Source organism: Oncorhynchus mykiss, chromosome 2, assembly GCF_013265735.2.
Source record: "Oncorhynchus mykiss isolate Arlee chromosome 2, USDA_OmykA_1.1, whole genome shotgun sequence".
Taxonomy (NCBI): domain Eukaryota; kingdom Metazoa; phylum Chordata; class Actinopteri; order Salmoniformes; family Salmonidae; genus Oncorhynchus; species Oncorhynchus mykiss.
The window spans coordinates 44,240,195-44,259,180 of record NC_048566.1 but is presented as its reverse complement, the minus strand read 5'-3'; the positions used below and the strand labels follow the sequence as shown (position 1 = coordinate 44,259,180).

At 43.3% G+C, this 18,986-nt stretch overlaps 1 protein-coding gene across 3 annotated transcripts in view; it reads left to right on the top strand.

Moving 5' to 3' along the window:
- Window positions 1–18,986, top strand: part of LOC110490335 (receptor-type tyrosine-protein phosphatase U) — a 338,326-nt gene that overhangs the window by 163,705 nt on the left and 155,635 nt on the right. For all 3 annotated transcript variants that reach the window (XM_021563676.2, XM_021563683.2, XM_021563669.2), the window contains exon 5: window positions 9,679–9,794. In XM_021563676.2, the coding sequence (XP_021419351.2) occupies window positions 9,679–9,794 (116 nt within the window). The remainder of the gene's footprint in view (window positions 1–9,678; window positions 9,795–18,986) is intronic.

Sequence of the window (18,986 nt, the reverse complement as noted above, 5' to 3'; positions counted from 1 at the left end):
GCGACTTTAAAACATCCAAGTAATACAATAAACCATCATAAGAGACTTTATCATATCCGTCACATTACCTTCCTGAAACCTCTACACATGGTCACAATGATGTAAAAACAAAACAAATAAAAGATGTCAATACCGTTGACCCTCTATTCACATATGAACCTTCAAGAGCTAATTGTCTGCTGATTCCTAATCTAAATCAGTCTTGACACTGGTTTAAATAGTCTTCTTGCCCTTGAACTAATACGACCCAGAGTACCTTCAACTGCATAAGGAGTGACAGCATTGTGTACTGTTGCAATAGTGGGTCTGTCAACACAGTCAGTGCGTAACTGATCAGGTAAGGAATGGTCCGAGTTTGGTAGGTCAGTACGGATATTGTAAGCAGACTGGTCAATTAGCTCACTCACTACACTGTTGCGGTCTTGGTCAGATTCTTGAAGACTCTCTGATCAAGGCAGACCTTCCAGCTGCAGTACATCTTCCACAAAATCCAAAGGTGGAATATGCTGAGCATCCAAGGATCGAACATCACCCTTCAGGCTTGTGTCACCTATTCCTTCAGAAGGCAACTCCGACACCCACACTTTTGTTCTGTACTCAGCATCATCATCCACTGCAGTGTCCATGGCAGGTGAGACCACAAGGCCATCATTCATGTCCTCAGACTCTGTTAATCCAGACATGTCTGTTCCATAATCAACGTCAGTATGAGGAAGAAAGTTGACTGGCATTATCAGGTTGTGATGTACCGTCTCCTGTCCAGTGGAGCTGTTCTGAATCTTTAAAGTGTGACTGTCAGCATTCAATCCAGTGACAAGGTAGATAGTATCCTCCCAAAGGTCAGCGAGCTTCCGCTTTCCACGCTCCCCTTTGTTAGCCAACAACACTCTATCACCAATCTCCACTGGTGCTCCTCAGACTTTTCTGTAATACAGGTTAACATCCCTCTTCAACTGCTTCACTGCAGATGCCTGTGCTCTATTTGTGGCTTCTTTCAGATCTCTCCTCAAGGACTGAACAAACTGGTCATAGTCGACAACTTCTGTGCCCAGAACATGTTTTCCAATGTCCTATCACAGGACCTTTCCTCATCGGATGGTACAGCGTGATGTGAGGCTTCTAAATACCTGAAACACTCAACAGTTCAGCTATTAGAGCGCTCTCAAAGGTGGCTCCCTGATCTGAGTGTATACGGCGAGGCATCCTGTAGACACAGAAATAGTTATTCCACAACTGATGAGCTACAGACTTAGCAGACTAGTTTGGACACAAGAAGGAATTTGGTAAAGTGCTCAGTAACAACGAGCACATCCAGGGACTTGTTTGAAGAATCTTCTGCAGAACAAAAGTCTATGCACACTAGTTCAAGAGGCTCTGTTGTTATTATGCTCTCAAGAGAAGCTCTTGCTTCCGAATCAGGACTTTTGTTCACAATGCATCTCCTGCAGCACTTCACATCTTCCTTTACCTCCCTCTCCAGGCCTTGCCAGACGAACCTCTGTTTTGTCAGGTAGACTGTTCTCGGTTGGCCCTGGTGGCCAGCTTCATCATGGACAACCTTCAACACCATTGCTTTCATGGAGGCTGGAACCATATACAGATACGTTTTCCTCTTTGTAACCACATTCTTCGAAACACAATACAGTACACACATCTTCATGGTCAACTTGTCCCAACTTCTGAGAAGACACAAAACCTCAACACTCATGGGCTCTCTCTCTCCGGATGGTCTCCTCCCCCTCTCCACAAAGATGATCACTCTGCTCATCACATTGTCATCAGGCTGCTTACTCATCAGTAGGTTGTGTGGCAGAACATTGGTCGATGTTCTGCCACTGCAGAAGCATTGGCAACAGCAGTGCATGTGAGCCTACCTCACCCACCCAGCACTTGTGTGAATTAACAACAGCTGCAACTTCATGTCTTCATAAATCACCAGATGGGGGGTCAACAGTAGACTGGCAGCTAATGACCACCTCTTTGGAGTCAGAGGCTTTGTTAAAGGGGTGGTTGGACCAGCGAAACACGTCTTGCACTCTGTCTTTTCGCACAGCATTAGCTTCAGCTAGTAAGGTCTCGTACGGGACCCTTGTCAGGCGATGGAGTGCACTGGGCTCTCTGCTCAAAGCATCTGCAACAACATGTTTTAGTCCAGGGGTGTACTTGTACTCGTACGGTGCCAGCTTGGCGACCCATCCTATGTTCATAAGCATCGAGCTTTGCTTTGGTCAAGATGTATGTCAAGGGATTATTATCCGTCCATACCGTGAACTGCTGCCCCCGTAACCAGTGGTGGAACTTGTCATATAAAGCCCATTTCAATGCAAGAACTTGAGCCTGTGCGCAGGATACCTCGACTGCTTATAACTGAGGGGCTTGCTCGCAAGGGCTATAGGTCTCGGTCTAGCTCCCCGTTCTTGTACCAGGGACAGCACCTAAGCCGTTGCTGGACATGTCCACCAAGAGTATAAAGGGTTTGTCGAAGTTGGGGTGGGCCAACAAAACCTGGTCCAGTAAGGCTTGCTTTAGCTGGAATAAGGCCTGTCTGCATTCAGCTGTCCAGTCGGCAGCCATCAACTGCGCTTCTTTTTCCAAAAAGAAGCCTTTTGTCCAGTTGTCAAGCCAAAGAGAGGCTTTGCGATGGTCGAGCAACCTTCAATGAACTGCTGGTAATACACCAACACGCCCAAGACATTCATTTCTTCTGAGATGGAATGTTAGGGACATATTCCATCAGATCAGCTTCTGTTACTCCTGTAATGGCCCTCACCTTCTCAGGGTTTGTAGCTACACCATCCGCACTAATGATATACCCCAGAAACTTCACAGTCCTCTGCATAAAGTTACACTTTTTTTGCACCAACTTCAGGTTGTGAGCCTTGAGATGCTCAAAAACCATTTCCAGGCGCTGTATAGCCACATCTTCAGTGGACGCATAGACCAAGACATCGTCAAGGTAACACAGCAGGCTAAGAAAATTCGGACCCCCAAAGATGTTTAGCATTGTCCTCATAAAGGTTGCAGGACTATTACATAACAGGTGGCATACGGTTGTATTCATACAATCCAAATGGCGATGTAAAAGCTGTGAATCTCTGGTCATACTCATGCACTTCCACATTGTAGTAGCCAGAGGTAAGGTCCATTGTCGAGAAAAAGGCATTTCCACCTAAAGCAGCCAGCGCGTCAGCCTGTTGAGTAAACGAAAATCAGTACAGTCTCAGGTCTCCAGACTGCTTCCAGACAAGGACAAGGTGTGAGGCAAACTCACTACTAGACTTCTTTATGATATCACGTTCTTCCATCTCATTCAATGCTTGTTTGAGCTTCTCATAATGATTTGGCGAAAGGCATCGGTAGGGCATCCGAAAGGGTTTCTCAGCACTCAGTTGAATGCGATGAAGATATCTGGTAGCTTTTCCACAATCCAACTTGTGCCTGGAAAAAATGGACTGGTACTCAGCTATGAGCTGGATGAGTTTCTTCTTGCCAGCAGGAGTCATGTGACAGGAGTCAATGTCAGTATCAGTCACACCTAAGTCACGTAAGACCCCAGGACTGCTTGAACTGTCAGGTCCGTCAGTATTGTGAAGTCAGATGGAACCGTCATCAGTCAGAATAAAGTAATCTTGGCAGTCAGTGAGTATGTTAGCTGTTCTCTGCACTTGCGGCTGAAAAGCTGCTGCAGCTCAGATACTCCCAAAGGCCTCGTCTTCAACCCACCACAACCAACCAAGACTACCTCTGTAGGAATCAATGATGGACTTTTCAACACTCCTGCATGCAACAATTCAGGTAAGACCCTAGAGCTCAAGGTACAAGCCATGGACCAACTGTCAAGCAGAGTTCTCACTTCCACTTCTCCTATTAACACCTTGGCATAGAATAAATCATCATACGAGGAAAGTCTCTGTGTGTTCTGCATTATGATACTTTTCTCAGTCTCCATTTCATCACACACACTTTTATATACAGACTCCAAATCAACAGCTCTCACCGATGGGAACTCTACAAAAGGCCCAACACTCTCCCTTTCTACATGCAGTCCTACTAGTTTTCCGGCAGCTGAGCAGTGATTACTGTAGGGACTCCACCAGCTGTGCTCAGAGCTGCGGCCTTGAGGCACTGGGAGTGTGCGTGGCCAGCTGCATGGCAGAGGTGATTGGCCCTGCAGTGAAAGTAAGTATTGTGTCCTGCATGCCCACATACTTCACATGGCCCATTAGACCTCAATTAGCTCCTATTCCCTTTTTGGAACTGACAGTTAGACTGTTGTGGCCCCTGCTCCAGCACATGCTCCAGCATTGCAAGGATACATTCCAATGGCTTAGCTGAGCCCTGCATAGCCTGGGCTGAGGAAGGCAACACATTAGGTGATTCCATGTAGGGCCTCACAGCAGGCATGTTGAGTGGCATGACAGCACCAACTTCCTGCTTCATTGTTGCGATGGCTGAGGTCACCTTAGAAAAGTGAGAGTACCTCCGCTCCCTCCTGTATTCATCCAACCTCTCATGGACATCTGCAGCGGTCCACTGCTGTAATGGTGTGCACGTTTCAGCATTAGGGCAATGTCTGATGAACATGACTGTGAGCTCACGAGATGGGTCTTCAACACTTTTCTTCTGTCTCCTTAGATAATCTTCAGCAACCTCCATAGCCCTGTTTAGTCTGAGTCAGTAGTCGAATGGTTGTTCATCAGTCAGAGGTAATATGGCATAATAGTCAGCGAGGGGCATACTTGAAAAGCAGTGTCACTAAAATGTTGTTTCATTATGTCAAAGATGGGACTTGGGCCTTTAAATAAACAACAGAGAGATTGCTGCGTATGCCCATTTTAACAACATCGTGGGCCCATCCCATAATCCTACCCATAACCTAATCTGCTTGGTCCATCACAGACACGCCCCTCTTACGCATGTAAACCCTGACCATTTCCTCCCACTGTGCACTTTCAGAGTCAACCCCCCTAAAGTACACCGGCTCCCTATCAGACTTCAATACCAGGTTCAGGCCCGACACATCCATACCGTTAGAGCTGCGTGCATTCCCCATAACATTCCCCAAAATCAAAAGTAACAGTCAGTATCTGGTGTGGCCACCAGCTGCATTAAGTACCGCAGTGCATCTCCTCTTCATGGACTGCACCAGATTTGCCAGTTCATGCTGTGAGACTCTTCTACCAAGGAACCAGCAAGTTCCCAGACATTTCTGGGGGAAATGGCCCTAGGCCTCACCCTCCGATCCAACAGGTCCCAGACGTGCTCAATGGGATAGAGATCCGGGCTCTTCGCTGCCCATGGCAGAACACTGACATTCCTGTCTTGCAGGAAATCACGCACAGAACGAGCAGTATGGCTGGTGGCATTGTCATACCGGAGGGTCATGTCAGTATGAGCCTGCAGGGAGGGTGGAGGATGTCTTCCCTGTAATGCACAGCGTTGAGATTGCCTGCAATGACAACAAGCTCTGTTCGATGATGCTGTGACACACCGCCTCAGAACAAGACGGACCCTCCACCTCCAAATCGATCCCGCTCCAAAGTAAAGGCCTCGGTGTAACGCTCATTCCTTCGACAGTAAACGCATATCCGACCATCCCCCCTGGTGAGACCAAACCACAACCCGTCAGCGAAGAGCACTTTTTGCCAGTCCTGTCTGGTCCAGTCATGGTAGGTTTGTGCCCATAGGCAACGTTTTTGCTGGTGATGTCTAGTGAGGACCTGCCTTACAACAGGCCTACAAGCCCTTAGTCCAGCCTCTCTCAGCCTATTGTGGACAGTCTGAGCACTGATGGAGGGATTGTGCGTTCCTGCTGTAACTCGGGCAATTGTTGTTGCCATCCTGTACCTGTCCCGCAGGTGTGGTGTTCGGATGTACATATCCTGTACAGGTGTTGTTACACGTGGTCTGCCACTGTGAGGACGATCAGTTGTCCATCCTGTCTTCCTGTAACACTGTCTTAGGCGTCTCACAGTACGGACATTGCAATTTATTGCCCTGGCCACATCTGCAGTCCTCATGCCTCCTTGCAGCATGCCTAAGGCACGTTCACGCAGATGAGCAGGGACCCTGGACATCTTTCTTTTGGTGTTTTTCAGAGTCAGTAGTAAGGCCTCTTTAGTGTCCTTAGTTTTCATAACTGTGACCTAAATTGCGTACCATCTGTAATCTGTTAGTGTCTTACTGACCGTTCCACATGTGCATGTTCATGAGTTGTTTATGGTTTGCCATAAACTGCACCAGCAACGTCTTATTTGATTCTCGAACAACAAACACGGTGATGTTCTGAGATGGAAATCCAGCGAACGATGATCTGATCCAGGAGAACGGTCATGGCACTACTATAACAGTACTCTTCTTGCGTTGTGTACAATCAAATCATCGACACAAACTCCAACTTGTGGCACTAGTCATGGAGATTTATTCTGACAGAAACAGCACAAAATTGCATGTCATTTAATGCAAGGCTCACCATCCAACTCTGCACTCATGCACGCTGGTTTGGTGCTTGTTCACTGGGACGATTCTAACTGAAACATCCTCCCTCGTAAGCAAGCCACGCAATACAGCCAATAAGATGCCATGTTGAGTTGGTGAAGGCAAGACAAAAGTAAAACCAAAAACCCTTTGGCTTAACAATGAAGTGGCAAGGGGAGTCACCAATATAACCCTGTTACTCAAGGACAACACACAGGTCCATCATCTTTCCATAGTATGATTTTTTGTGTGCAAATGAACTCAAGCTTACAGACAACGTCAAATGTGATATAGCGAAGCACCTGAGTGAGTTGGGTGCGCAATTATGCAGGTACTTTCCCGAAGCGGATAACACAAACAACTGGATTCGTTATCCCTTTCATGCCCTGCCTCTAGTCCATCTCTGAACAAGAGAGCCTCATTGAAATTGCAACAAGCGGTTCTGTGAAAATGTAATTTAATTTCTGGATTGGGCTGTGCTCAGAGTATCCTGCCTTGGCAAATCTCGCTGTTAAGACACTAACGCCCTTTGCAACCACGTACTTACAGTATGTGAGAGTGTATTCTCAGCCCTCACTAGCATGAAAACTAAATACAGGCACAGTCTGTGTGTGGAAAATGATTTAAGACTGAAACTCTCCAATACAACCCAACATTGCAGCGTTATGTGTATCCTTTCAAGCACAGCCTTCTCGTTAACCTGTGGTGAGTTATTCACAATTTTCGATGAACAAATAAGGTTTTATATGTAAGATGATTAAAAAAGAGAATGATTAATTATTATTATATTATTATTTGTGCCCTGGTCCTATAAGAACTCTTTGTCACTTCCTACGAGCCGGGTTGTGACAAAAACTCACACTCATTCTTATGTTTAAGAAATGTACCGTATAGTGTGTGTGTGTGGCAGGCTTACAATGATGGCAAAAAACAACATTTGAGAGTGCGCTGACCCTGGTGCTAGAGGGGGTACGCAGTTGGAGGTTGAATGTTTGAAGGGGTACGGGACTATAAAAAGTTTGGGAACCACTTCTCTAGGAGAAGACCCGTGGTGGTTTGTTCACTCTGTGGTTTTTCACTGTGTGCACAGTGTATCTTGGATACCACAGGCTTAGTGTGCTGTAAGTCCTAGAGGAGTAGAACATTCCTGGGAAAAGCAGTAACGACAGTGGCTAACACGCCTGAGCTTAAACCCTGGACAAAGCTTCTCTCTCCCTGTAACATGTTTGCCCCCCTACATACTGTACTGCTGGTCAAAAGTGATCTCTCAAAGAGAGAGAGAAAAAAGAAAGTACACGAGAGAAATATACATTTGGGTGAATTTGTCAGCTATGCTATTCTAACCCTAGCCTTGCCCCAAACTGCCGCTCTTATGGGTCAGAATATAATGATGTGATTACGTGGGGAAGGTCTCCAAGGATTCTCTGCGTGGATCGTTCAGGGGACTGTTCAGCTGCTCGATGACGCACTTCTCCGGCGCACCTCTCTGATCGTCCTCCCGATGTCAGTGTCCTTTTGGCTTAGGAGTCTGTTCCCTCACCCTTGCTCTGGAAGGTGTCTTCTGAGGACAAACAGCTCTGTAGCTCAGAGCTCACAGCGTTGGAATGAAACAGTGTAGATACCACGATTCGATGAGAGATGGAGGCTAGGTGGTTCGACTTGAATTCACCCACTTAGACACAGCTATTCATCCGTAGCTTGGGTAGAAAAATATTTCTTTGTCTTCAAACTTGCGTTGCGTTTTGACTTTTTAGACCTTGGCTGCAGCTTGGGTCACGTAGTCTTCTCTGTAAATTCTTTACTCACAGGTTTTATACTCTTGGGTCAGAAGTGGGCGTAACCGCCTTTAGGGCAATTCTCTGGGCGTAGCAAGTTAAGAGCAAGGTCTAGGTTTTTCTCAAATCCAATTCTGGACAACTAACTTAACATTTCATCTTTACCAAAACATTCCCTTTGATTTGGACATTTTCCACACAACGTACAATGTATAAACATCAAACATATACTAGGAAAACTCTTCACGTTACAATGTTTTCGTAATAACGTCACCTTTAATAACAAAACAAAAATTACATACATTTTCATATTCCATCTATCGTCATGACCACCATTGTGGCTGACTAAAACCATTGTTCTAAAGTCCCTTTATTTAATGTTTAATGTTCTGAGGCTGGTTCTCCATAGTAACAGGACAAAGGAATTTGTCTGTGGCCTGAGATTTACCAGGGGTGTGAGGGGTCATAAAACCCCCACATCTTCAGACCCCTAGATCTCTCCTCCTCTGTTGGGGTTGAGAGATAATCTGTAGGGTTGTGGTCTCCTGTAACCTGAACTGATCAGGACAGTCATGACATCAGCAACAATGTTCTTGAGCCTGATTTCTCTGGGGTCTGGTGATCTGGCTAAAGGATGTTCACCTAACTTCCATTGATGCCCGTGTTATGACGTATCGCCACGGTGAAAGGTTGTTGAGAATATTAGCCACCAGCAATTAATTTCTAGGTTGTGTATTGGATGACTTCTCTTTATGGGTTTATTGTAGGACAATAAAGGGAGAGAACAAGCAATATGTCAATGAGTCCTTCTCCAAACAGCGGTGATATCCTTCATGGGAGAAAATTAGTCTCTGATTCTTATCTAAATAACTATAAAAGTTTGAATTACGTTGTTGTATAATGTGAAAAGCTGTTCTTTCACAGTCACACACATCTCACACTGGTAAGGAAGCTGAACAACGTCTGATTTATGAAAATTTACTGCAGCTCTTTAGAAATCACGAAATGTAGTATTTTATTTTTATTTAACTAGGCAAGTCAGTTAAGACAAATTCTTATTTTACAATGACAGCCTACCCCGGCCAAACTCTCCCCTAACCAGGACTATGCTGGGCCAATTGTGAGCTGCCCTATGGGACTCCTGATCACAGCTGGTTGTGATACAGCCCGGGATAGAACCAGGGTCTGTATTGACGCCTCTAGCACTGAAATGCAGTGCCTCAGACCGCTGCGCCACTCGGGAGCCTTAGTATAGCTGCAAATCCCTCGAAATGAAGAACATGAGCGTTTTGCCACACATAACTTTGTAAAACGTATTTTAAATAAAAGCATTTATTTTGTTGGTCTGGGTGGCTGGCATTGTGATTGGCTGTCTGTCATGGCACAGCAGTCCTTTGATTTCTACTCTCTCATTCTGTTCCTACAGATAAGGCGCCCCACTTCTCCCGGCTGGGGGATGAGGAGGTCAACGTTGGGCAGAATGCCACCTTCCAGTGTGTGGCATCGGGCCGGGCATCGGAAGCTGAGAGGTTCCTACTGGAGGTCAGTGGGGATTTGGAGGGCACATCTGTAGTATTTATTTTCTTTCAAACACTTTTCTTTCAAACACTGAGAGTTTGATTGAGCCTGTCTGGAGTGCCAAAAGTGCACTTTTGCGTTCATTTTCAACTATTACATTAGTTCTATTGAGCCAGGCAAGCTCGATCAAGCGCAGCTGAAGTATTTCAAAGAAACCAAATATTATTTGAATGCAGGTCTCTTTGGGAATACCAGCACTTTTGAGTTCTACTTGAAGTGTGTTTGTGGTCACACCATTAAAGAGGGAAACTTGAAACGATGGGTGAGTGTCTTTGAATTACAGTTGAAGTCGAAAGTTTGCATACACTTCGGTTGGAGCCATTAAAACTCGTTTTTCAACCACTCCACAAATTTCAGACTATAGTATTGGCAAGTCGTTTAGGACATCTACTTTGTGCATGATACAAGTAATTTTTCTAACAATTGTTTACAGACAGATTATTTCACTTATAATTCACTGTATCACAATTTCAATGGGTCAGAAGTTTACATACACTAAGTTGACTGTGCCTTTAAACAGCTTGGAAAATTCCAGAAAATTATGTTATGGCTTTAGAAGCTTCTGATCGGCTAATTTACATCATTTGAGTCAATTGGAGGTGTACCTGTGGATGTATTTCAAGGCCTACCTTCAAACTCAGTGCTTCTTTGCTTGACATCATTGGAAAATCTAAATAAATCAGCCAAGACCTCAGCATTTTTTTATTGACCTCCACAAGTCTGGTTCATCCTTGGGAGCTATTTACAAATGCCTGAAGGTACCATGTTCATCTGTACAAACAATAGTACGTAAGTATAAACACCATGGGACATGTAGCCATCATACTGCTCAGAAAGAAGAGTGTTCTGTCTCCTAGAGATGAATGTACTTTGGTGCGAAAAGTGCAAATCAATCTCAGAACAACAGCAAAGGACATTGTGAAGATGCTGGAGGAAACAGGTACAAAATGATCTTCATCCACAGTAAAAAGTCCTATATCGACATAACCTGAAAGGCCGCTCAGCAAGGAAGAAGCAACTGCTCCAAAACCACAATAAAAAAGCCGGACTATGGTTTGCAACTGCATATGGGGACATACTTTTTGGAGAAATGTCCTCTGAACTGTTTGGCAATAATGACCATCATTATGTTTGGAGGAAAAAGGGGAGGCTTGCAAGCCGAAGAACACTGTCCCAACCTTGAAGAACGGGGGTGGCAGCATCATGTTGTGGGGGTGCTTTGCTGCAGGAGGGACTGGTGCACTTCACAAAATAGATGGCATCATAAGGTAGGAAAACTATGTGAATATATTGAAGCAACATCTCAAGACATCAGTCAGGAAGTTAAAGCTTGGTTGCAAATGGGTCTTCCAAATAGACAATGACAGCAAGCATGCTTCCAAAGTTGTGGCAAAATGACTTAAGGACAACGAAGTCAAGGTATTGGAGTGGACATCACAAAGCCCTGACCTCAATCAGTTACACCAGCTCTGTCAGGAGGATTGGGCCAAAATTCACCCAACTTATTGTGGGAAGCTTGTGGAAGGCTACCCAAAATGTTTGACCCAAGTTAAACAATTTAAAGGCAATGCTACCAAATACTAATTGAGTGTATGTAAACGTACCCACTGGGAATGTGAATAAATAAATAAAAGCTGATATAAATAATTCTCAATACTATTATTCTGACATTTCACATTCTTAAAATAAAGTGGTGATCCTAACTGACCTAAAACAGGGAATCTTTACTTGGATTAAATGTCAGGAATTGTGAAAAACTGAGTTTAAATGTACTTGACTAGGGTGTATGTAAACTTCTGACTTCAACTGTATAAGCATGCTTGTGTTAGTATTCAAATTCAGCAGAGCATTGGGGAGAGTTTTAATGCTACGCTCCAGCCTTGAAGACTCTCCAGCCCAGCACCTTTGAAAATCCAGTTTGCTCATGAAATCACAGTGCTCTGCTTTCTTCACAGCCTTCTTCCTTTATCCAAATAGAGGGCTCTGTTTTTAATATCCCTTTTTCCCACTTGTATGCTTTATTCATGCAAATTCCATCCCTCTGAAGGTCAGGAAGGCCACTGCAGTGTATGTCTGAGTGAATAACATGCATTGGTTTTAAAAATCTCACATATGAAGGCCTGATGGAAGGTTTCAAAGAGAATTGTGATAGTCTTTTGTTTTACAGCCTCTGTCTCTCACAGCAATTACCACACATCCACGACTCTTACCACCACCTCTTACAGTATGTGTTACTTACACCATGCAAGCCTTGAGACACAGTGCACATCATCATCTTCAACTTTGAGACCCTGTCCTTCCTTCAACGTTCAAAAACTCTAACATCCAAGTGAGAATGATATCAGACAAACCATTTTGTCACATCACAAGGACATATTCCTCCAGTAGGGAGCTGTCATGATGGCACTAACATTCGCAATAACAAAAGTCCTCAAGGCTCTTCGAAGCCTGCCTTCCCCAGCATGAGGAGATACATGTCTGTGTGTCACGGCTACCATTTTAGATGAGGTTGCTTCCCCTTCATGTTGTTTTGTTGTTTTCGTTTGATTGTTGCATCTGCTGTGAGCACCAGCTGCGACCTAGTCTCACCATGCCAACTCCTGCCAGACTAAACAGATAATTTTGATTAGTTTTCTTAGTAATTCGCTCCACCCTGATTGTTTACATACTCCTTCTCAGGCTTATTTGATTAACCTGATTTCCCTAATATCCTTTAGTGGAGGCAGAAAAAACTAAACAGATAAAAGAAGTAAGTCATGGGCAGTGGCCACTGAAGTCTATGATTGAGGGTTTGGTTTGGTATGACCACCAGACCAGACTGGTTGTCACTGCTTGACCCTCATCAGAGTTTGTTTACTTGTGACAGCTGGGGCTTGTGTGGTCTGCGACTTTCGTGAGCAAACATGTCCACCGTGGCTTTGGACAGCACAAATACTTTTTATTTTACCTTTATTTAACTAGGCAAGTCAGTTAGAACAAATTGTTATTTACAATGATGGACAACGCTGGGCCAATTGTACACCGCCCTATGGGACTCCCAATCACGGCCGGATGTGATGCTGCCTGGATTCGAACCAGGTGCTGCAGTGACGCCTCTTGCACTGAGATGCAGTGTCTCAGACCACTCTAGAACCCCACATGATGAGTTATCAAAACACAGAGAAGGGGCCTAGCTCAACCTACTTGCTTCCCAGAGGACCCCGGGCCTACGTGCTCTCTGAGACTGATTCTGTTTACTCAACAGCTGTTTTTCAATTAAAAAGAAAGAGAGAGAGGAATGTGTTGATAGGCAAGCCTGCTATTTCAAACACTGGGAAAGGCCTTGGCCTAAACGTTAGCTTATTGTTAGGCTCAAGGTTGCCTGTTATTGAGACTGTAGGCTTGAAGGATACTTGTGGTGATAATGGAATACAACATTGTGAGAAATGCCTTGGAGGGTTCAGTGGGATACCTCCTTTCATTCAACAACATCTCTACTGCAGCTTTCTTTCCCAGCACCGGTAATCTCTTTTGTTTTTGTTATTTTTTCTCATGCGCCCACTCTACATTTGTCATGCCCACTCCTTCTCCGTGATATATTCTGGCTTTGAAGAGCACTGGTGTCAGAGTCATTTTCTCTGTTTCGTTTCCTTTTGCCCTGTACCAAAACATGAAAGCTTACACCCTGCTATTCATCTGCAAGACTCCACATTAGAGTGGCTAAAGGGTGAAATATTAAGCCCATCAGGAATGCACTTATAGTGCTGGGTGGTGATAACATCCTATATTGCTACAGTATGGACACAAAAGAGGACTGACTACCGGCGCCTGCACTGAATTAACTAATGGCCCTGATAACCAACATTGCTCTCATAGTCATTATTATCTTGACAAGATTTCATTTGTTTGTATTAAAGGTTCCTGATTGTCATTGTACATGTTTAAGTCAGAGGGATGACCCCTGCCATTTTAATTGCGTGCTGCTGGACAATCATCCTTTTTAATCACTCAACTTAAATGGCCTGGATAGCAATAATTGAAACATATTAGGTTATTATGTTGTTAGCTGAGTGTCATGGCTCCACCAAGGGAACAATAATCTTACTATGCAGCCTGCCTCAAATATTGCACTCCGTTTAGCTGGTTTAAGAAGATGTTGTGGATGAACAAATGTTGTGGATGTTGTTTCAAAGCCCAGCACAAAGAAATGGACAGCACTTTTAAGGTGAGGATTAATTCAAAACACCCATACGCATATTAGAGCTTATGTGTAAGCATAGGCCTATATACACTGAGTATACCAACCATTAGGAACTTGGGCATGAACTCTACAAGGTGTCGAAAGCATTCCACAGGAATGCTGGATCATGTTGACTCCAATGTTTCCCACAGTTGTGTCAAGCTGGCTGGATGTCCTTTGGGTGGTGGACCATTCTTGATACACACGGGAAACTGTTGAGCTTGAAAGCCCAGAAGCATTGCAGTTCTTTACACAAACCAGTGAGCCTGGCACCTACTACCATACTCTGTTCAAAGGCACTTAAATATTTTGTCTTGCCCATTCATTCACCCTCTGAATAGCACACATACACAATTGATGTCTCAATTGTCTCAAGGCTTAAAAATCTTTCTTTAACCTGTCTCCTCCCCTTCATCTATACTGATTGAATTGGATTTAACAAGTGACATCTATAAGAGATCATAGCTTTCACCTGAATTCATCTGGTCAGTATATGTCATGGAACGAACAATGTTTTATAGACTTAGTGTATGAGCCCAATCCCCCCCCAAAAAGCCTGAATTAAAATAATGATTGTGTCATTATACAATACATCTCCTAATAGCCTATTGCATATTACGCACGGCAGAAAAACATACTTGGTCTAGCCGATACACCAAAATTAAACAAATTCTAGTAATCGCCTTTGAGTGTGGACTGTATTATTATGCATACTGGATGGACTGGTTACCTTATGCTACGCTCTAAACGTTCTATCCATGAGTCTGAGAGAGAATATAATATAGGCCAAGGCAATGCTGTTGGTTCATTGATTGTGCAGGGGGGCTTACAAAGTTAACCTACAATTATAGTGAATTTATATTTGATTTTGAATAGCCTAGAATTAGGGCATTTATTAAATATTTTTTATAATTAATAGGCTGACACATTACCTTTAGCTACAGAATATCGCACCACTGTGCATTTCCATCTCCTCTTTCTCCTTTCTAGAGTGGTCAGAGAGAGGTGCTGTCAAGAATGTAATACAATATGTATTGTTGTGAAAACATGTTCCCGACCAGATTTCACTTGGTTACACAAATTAAGCACTGTCTGGTTGCAGGAACAGGGTTGGATGGAATATCACCTGTTGCGCAGAAAGGCTGCATGCTCCTCAATCGGTGCATGGAGTGAAATAAGTGTTGTTATACTGAACAAAAATCTAAATTAACAATTTCAAAGATTTTACTGAGCTACAGTTCATATAAGGAAATCTGGCAATTTAAATAAATAAATTAGGCCCTAATCTCTGGATTTCACATGACTGGGAATACAAATATGCATCGGTTGGCCACAGATACCTTAAAAAAGGTAGGGGCGTGGATCAGAAAACCAGTCAGTATCTTTAATGACCACCATTTGCCTCATGAGGCACAACACATCTCCTTCGCATAGAGTTGATCAGTCGGTTGATTGTGACCTGTGGAATGTTGTCCCACTCCTGTTCAATGGCTGTGCGAAGTTGCTTGATATTGGTGGGAACTAGAACACACTGTCGTACATGTCGATCCAGAGCATACCCAAACATGCTCAATGGGTGACATGTCTTGTGAGTATGCAGACCATGGAAGAACTTGAACATTTTCAGTTTCCAGGAATTGCGTACAGATCCTTGTGACATGGGGCCGTGTAATATCATGCTGAAACATGAGGTGATGGCGGCGGATGAATGGCACGACAATGGGACTAAGGATCTCATCACGGTATCTCTGTGCATTCAAATTGCCATAGATAAGATAAAATTGTGTTCGTTGTGCATGGCTTATGTTCGTTGTCCATAGCTTAACCCCATCGCCACCATGGGGCACTCTGTTCACAATGTTGACATCAGCAAACTGCTCTGCCAAACACGCTGTCTGCCATTTGCTCGGTACAGTTGAATCCATGAAGAGCACACTTCTCGATTAGTCGATTACGATGCTGAACAGCAGTCAGGTCAAGATCCTGAGGGCGATGAGCATGCAGATGAGCTTCCCTGAGACGGTTTCTGACAGTTTGTGTAGAAATTCAGATGTGGATGTCCTGGGCTGGCGTGGTTACACGTGGTCTGCGGTTGTTAGGCTAGTTGGACTTAATTCCAAATTCTCTAAAACAACAATAAGCCACCTCGGCTTATGGTAGAGAAATCAACGTTAAATTCTCTGGCAACAGCTCTGGTGGAAATTCCTGCTGTCAGCATGCCAATTGCTTGTTCCCTCAACCTGAGACATCTCTGGCATGTTTTGTTGTGTGACAAAACTGTCGGAACTAGAAGCATAAGCATTTTGCTACACTCGCATTAACTTCTCTGGGATATGTGGGACGGTAGCGTCCCACCTCGCCAACAGCAAGTGAAATTGCAGGGTGCCAAATTCAAAACAACTGAAATCCCATAATTAAAATTCCTCGAACATAGAAGTATTTTACACCATTGTAAAGATAAACTTCTTGTAAATCCAGCCACAGTCTCCAATTTCAAATAGGCTTTACGGCGAAAGCACACCAAATGATTATGTTAGGTCAGCACCTAGTCACAGAAAACCATACATCCATTTTCCAGCCAAGGAGAGGGCTCACAAAAATCAGAAATAGCGATTAAATTAATCACTAACCTTTGATGATCTTCATTAGATGGCACTCACAGGACTTCATGTTACACAATAAATGTGTGTTTTGTTCGATAAAGTTAATCTTTATTTCCAAAAACCTCATTTGAAATTGGTGTGTTATGATCAGAAATGCATTGTCTCAAACAAACATCCGGTGAAAGTGCAGAGAGCCACATCAAATTACAGAAATGTGTTATACATGGAAATATAGATGAACTTCTCCTTAATGCAACCGCTGTGTCAGATTTCAAAATGGCTTTACGGCGAAAGCACACCTTGTTAGGTCAGCGCTAGTCACAGAAAAACATCCAGCCATTTTCCAAAGAAGGAGAGGTGTCACGAAAGTCAGAAATAGCGTTATAAATATTCACTTACCTTTGATGACCTTGATCGGAATGCACAGGAACAGGAGCACCTCATGAAGATGGATTAATGGGCTGTGAACACACTAACAACAAGTGGCTATTTGGACATAAATGATGGACTTTATGGAACAAATCAGTCATTTATTGTCGAACTGGGATTCCTGGGAGTGGATTCTGATGAAGATCATCAAAGGTAAGTGAATATTTATAATGTTATTTCTAACTTCTGTTGACTCCAACATGGCTGATATTTCTTTGGCTGGATTGGGCTCTGAGCGCCGTACTCAGATTATGCTTTTTCCGTAAAGTGTTTTTGAAATCAGACACAGCGGTTGCATTAAGGAGAAGTCTATCTTTAATTCTGTGAATAACACTTGTATCTTTTATCAATGTTTATTATGAATATTTCTGTGAAATGATGTGGCTATCTACAAAATCACTGGATGTTTTGGATTCAAAACATTACTGCACGTAACGCGCCAATGTTAACTGAGATTTTTGGATATAAATATGCACATTACCGAACAAAACATGCATGTATGTATTGAGTAACATGATGTCCTATGAGTGTCATCTGATGAAGATCATCAGGTTAGTGATTAATTTAATCTATATTTCTGCTTTTGTGACTCCTATCTTTGCTGAAAAAATGGCTGTGTGTTTTGGTGACTTTGCTCTGACCTAACATAATCATATATTGTGCTTTCGCTGTAAAGCCTTTTTGAAATCGGACACAGTGGGTAGATTAACAAGATGTTTATCTTTCCTTTGCTGTATTGGACTTGTTAATGTGTGAAAGTTACATATTTTTAAAAAATCTTTTAGAATTTCGTGCGCTGCCTTTTCAGCGGAACACCTGCGCTAGAAAGGTTAATGTGTTCAGAGGGTCCCTGGTTCGAGCCCAGGTTGGGGCAAGGAGAGGGACGGAAGCATTAATGTTACATTGGATCACTCAGTTGGGCTCTGCCCAGCTGCTGGGGTGGCTGTGGAGAAGGAGGTGGTCAAAGAGCAGTGAGTGTAACCGGTGTGAAATGGCTAGTTAGTTAGTTAGTGGTGTGTGCTAGTAGTGTTTCAATTGGTGATATCACTTGCTCTGAGACCTTGAAGTAGTTTTTTTTTGTGGAGCGATAGTGGTTCATCCTTTAAAAGTTGCAATGTACTGCAGCGCAGCTTGCATGGTGCTGCAAAATTCAATGGCAGGTTATTTAAGTGTCAGCCATAATAACTATTAAATCTAGTTTGTGCTAGTTTGACCACCAGCGGGGATATTTGAGAAACATTTGGTAGCCTTCAATAGTGACTGTACTCAAGAGTTTAAAACCTTTTTTTGTAAGAACATCGTATATGGAACTGATTTTAAGAAATGTTGCTTAATTAATTTGATTAATATTATGGTGTTTCTATACCAAGAAAAATGAAAAACTCTCTGGAAAATATTTAGCTGTATAACGTGATGGTCGGGAGTAGGCTACAGTACTGGGCTATTTAGCTAAATTATCCCCGTGTCATACGGACACGTGGGAGACTGGGGTTTGTTTCCCTGATTGGGAGGAAGGAGTAGGCTGTAGATAAATAAGAAGTTGTAACTGACTTGGCTAGTTAAACAAAGGTTACACTAACAGCATAACATTATTCACCCTAATTGTATAATTGTAGTCAAGCCAACACCCAAATGGAGATTCAGTGAAGATAAAAATCTCATTGACTTATCAAGACCAGTCCCCATGCTTGTCTCAGAGCAGTGCAAAATGGTGCTAAAATAGTTGTAGGTAACTGCTTCTAACTTCAATATGCTCTTTAAATAAATAAGACCTAAACCACTTTTAACAACACATTACTCAACACTAGTGAGACTCATGTCGCCTACGGTAGGCCTACAGTATATTGAAAAATATTTATTTCAATGATGTGACCACCAATAATTACATATGGGTCTCCCAGTGGT